This window comes from Cololabis saira, chromosome 15 (genome assembly GCF_033807715.1).
Source record: "Cololabis saira isolate AMF1-May2022 chromosome 15, fColSai1.1, whole genome shotgun sequence".
Taxonomy (NCBI): domain Eukaryota; kingdom Metazoa; phylum Chordata; class Actinopteri; order Beloniformes; family Belonidae; genus Cololabis; species Cololabis saira.
This window is the reverse complement of record NC_084601.1, coordinates 23,742,064-23,744,370: the sequence shown is the minus strand read 5'-3', so window position 1 is coordinate 23,744,370 and position 2,307 is coordinate 23,742,064. Positions and strand designations below refer to the sequence as shown.

At 42.0% G+C, this 2,307-nt stretch overlaps 1 protein-coding gene across 1 annotated transcript; it reads right to left on the bottom strand.

Annotated features, from left to right (window-relative positions):
- Positions 1-274: 274 nt before the first annotated feature.
- On the bottom strand, positions 275-1,826 carry LOC133460806 (zona pellucida sperm-binding protein 3-like). The gene is made up of 9 exons (XM_061741573.1): positions 1,766-1,826; positions 1,490-1,668; positions 1,322-1,425; positions 1,155-1,243; positions 904-1,084; positions 725-830; positions 568-653; positions 399-490; positions 275-330 (listed from the first exon to the last, which is right to left on the bottom strand). The coding sequence occupies exons 1-9, from the start codon at positions 1,824-1,826 to the stop codon at positions 275-277; spliced, it is 954 nt and encodes a 317-aa protein (XP_061597557.1).
- Positions 1,827-2,307: the final 481 nt, after the last annotated feature.

The window sequence follows — 2,307 nt, the reverse complement described above, 5'->3', positions numbered from 1 at the left end:
TAGCAAAATTATTCCAAGAATGCATATAAACTAGTTATTGCATTCATGTTGCCACTTCCCTTGTGGAAAAGAACAATTTGGATGAATTCATGTGGTTCTGAGACATGCCTTTATGCAACCTTGTCAAACATACAGTCTTGTGTAAATGGGACCAAAAGTGTCATGAACATTTTAACCAGCATTTTCTAGAGACTATTCCACATAGGTGAAGAGGTTCATAGAATAAAAGAGACAAGTCTGAATGCAGTGAAGCTTGCGTCCATCGTCAAGGAAGTCAGACTGTGATAGTCAGTGGCCCAAGGACAGCTTTCTTCATCAAACCATTGGTGCCTATGGAAACAAAAGTACATCATGAAAGCCAGGTAGGACATGTTGTGCAAGAAAAGAGTGCTACATACCTGGTTCCAGACTTCTTGCCTTTCTGGACTTGCAGGTGTATTCACAGCAGTTACATAGATGGTTGTACGAGTCGTCGTCCAGCAATTCCCAGCTAGATGAGACAAGGACAGACGTCAGAATTTCTGCAGGATCTAAAGCCCTGTGTCCCCAAACTATGTGAAGTCTTACCCATGACCCTTTACGTATTGGCAGGCCTTCTTTGAGTCGTCAAGACCATTTGGATCCCAGGCCACAAGGCTGCAGTGAATATATACCTAGTGGAGCAATATGATGTCACCATTTGCTAGTCCATCAAGCCTTTAAACATTGAATACAACAAGTTTACCTCTTGTCCCAAAGCAAACTTGAATGCTTGCAGGGATAGCTGGAGTTCAGACAATTTTTGCCTTGGTTCAAATCTTGAGCGTGTACTCTTGCTATCCACAAGACATCTGTAGTTGAAATTTAAATGTTAAAACGAGTACCTGGCACATTACAGCAAATCTCAAGCTGGGCTATCTGTACCCCTTATTTGCAATGATTGAATGGAAGTCTGTTCCAGGCTCCAAGTCTTCTGTGGTGGCAGCAACACATTCCTCGAGGAGCAACAACAAGGGCTGATGGCTCCGCTGCTCTACACTAGCCATGATGGGGATCATGGAGCCCAGACGGAAACTGGTAGACTCTGCGGGGCCTGAGAAATCAGCTGGAGCCACAGAAAAGACAGTTAATGCATTGGACAGTTGTTATTGTAGAGTGTCATGCGTTAAACCAACCATTCATGAGTTCCATATGGAACACAAGGTTTTCCACACCATATGTGTCAAACACTGGATCAACAATCACAGGGTGCCAGTCATTTGGCCTGGAGAAGAAAAGAAAAATAAAGTTTAGTAGCTGCAATGCCTAACATCTGTGCACCTCTTCAGATAATATTGCTCACCTCTCATATGAACAGACAACTGGCAGAGTGAAGGGAAGGACATACGAGTCAAGGGAAGGAGTGTAGATGAGCTCATTGGAGTAGGTTAACTCATTTCCAGTTACCTAAATCAAGAGCCGGCATGAGTTAAGGTAGACGTAATCATGTAACCAATGGAGTGCTACTCACCAGTTTCCTGAAGTTACAGTCAGTAAGGCCAACACTGAAGACAACCTCCCTTGATGTAGAGCTAGTAGGTGCGCAACTACCAAGTCGAAACAATGAAGTGTCCGCCTGTGATCTGCTGTCTGACCAAACCAGTGCCATGTAGTCAGGCCTGCAATCCAGTTTCATCTCTGCAAGGAATAAGACAAAAAAGGCACAACATGTATTGTATGAAAAGGCATCAAGAGAGGGAGAAAGGGAAGAAATGGAAAAACCAAACAACCACTATTGAACTCTTACCTGCATTTGCAGCCCGAGCACCCAGACAGAGGAGCAGAACACAATACCAAGAGAAAGCCATGGTGACTGAATGCCTACTCATTGCTCTGTGGGGGGTTTTATTCTCTGTGACTGGAGCATGGCAATCAAGGAAACTGCTTTCACCTGTTGTGTGTCTGCAACTTAAACAGGTGCTTAAAATTAACTGACATCGTTAATGGATCATGAAATGTGGGCGTAGTTTGTAGAAAATAAACTCTTTTACTTTGTATTCATGGAAACACAAAAAGAAATATGGTTCTTGAGATACTGGACATTCATGTCTAAGAAACCATAGCAGCCAGAAAACCATTCAAACATATCTGCAATTTTTTCTGAAACAATTATGCAGCCAGCAAATACACATTTTATACAAATACAAATAAATAAATACTGTGTATCACACATGAAACCGCTAAATGGGTAGGTTGATATTACAGCTTCATCAAGGCAAACAACCTTTCAAGAAAACTGAAATGAATAAGGTGTCCAATTTCTAGTTAGTATTATTTTTGAAGTGATCA

Excerpts from the sequence above, each read along its gene's own strand:
- LOC133460806 (XM_061741573.1), bottom strand. The coding sequence starts at position 1,826 with ATGGCTTTCTCTTGGTATTGTGTTCTGCTCCTCTGTCTGGGTGCTCGG. Across the intron at positions 1,244-1,321 it reads GTTGTCTGTTCATATGAGAG|GCCAAATGACTGGCACCCTG; the intron begins GTGAGCAATATT and ends TTTCTTCTCCAG. Across the intron at positions 491-567 it reads CAATACGTAAAGGGTCATGG|CTGGGAATTGCTGGACGACG; the intron begins GTAAGACTTCAC and ends TGTCTCATCTAG.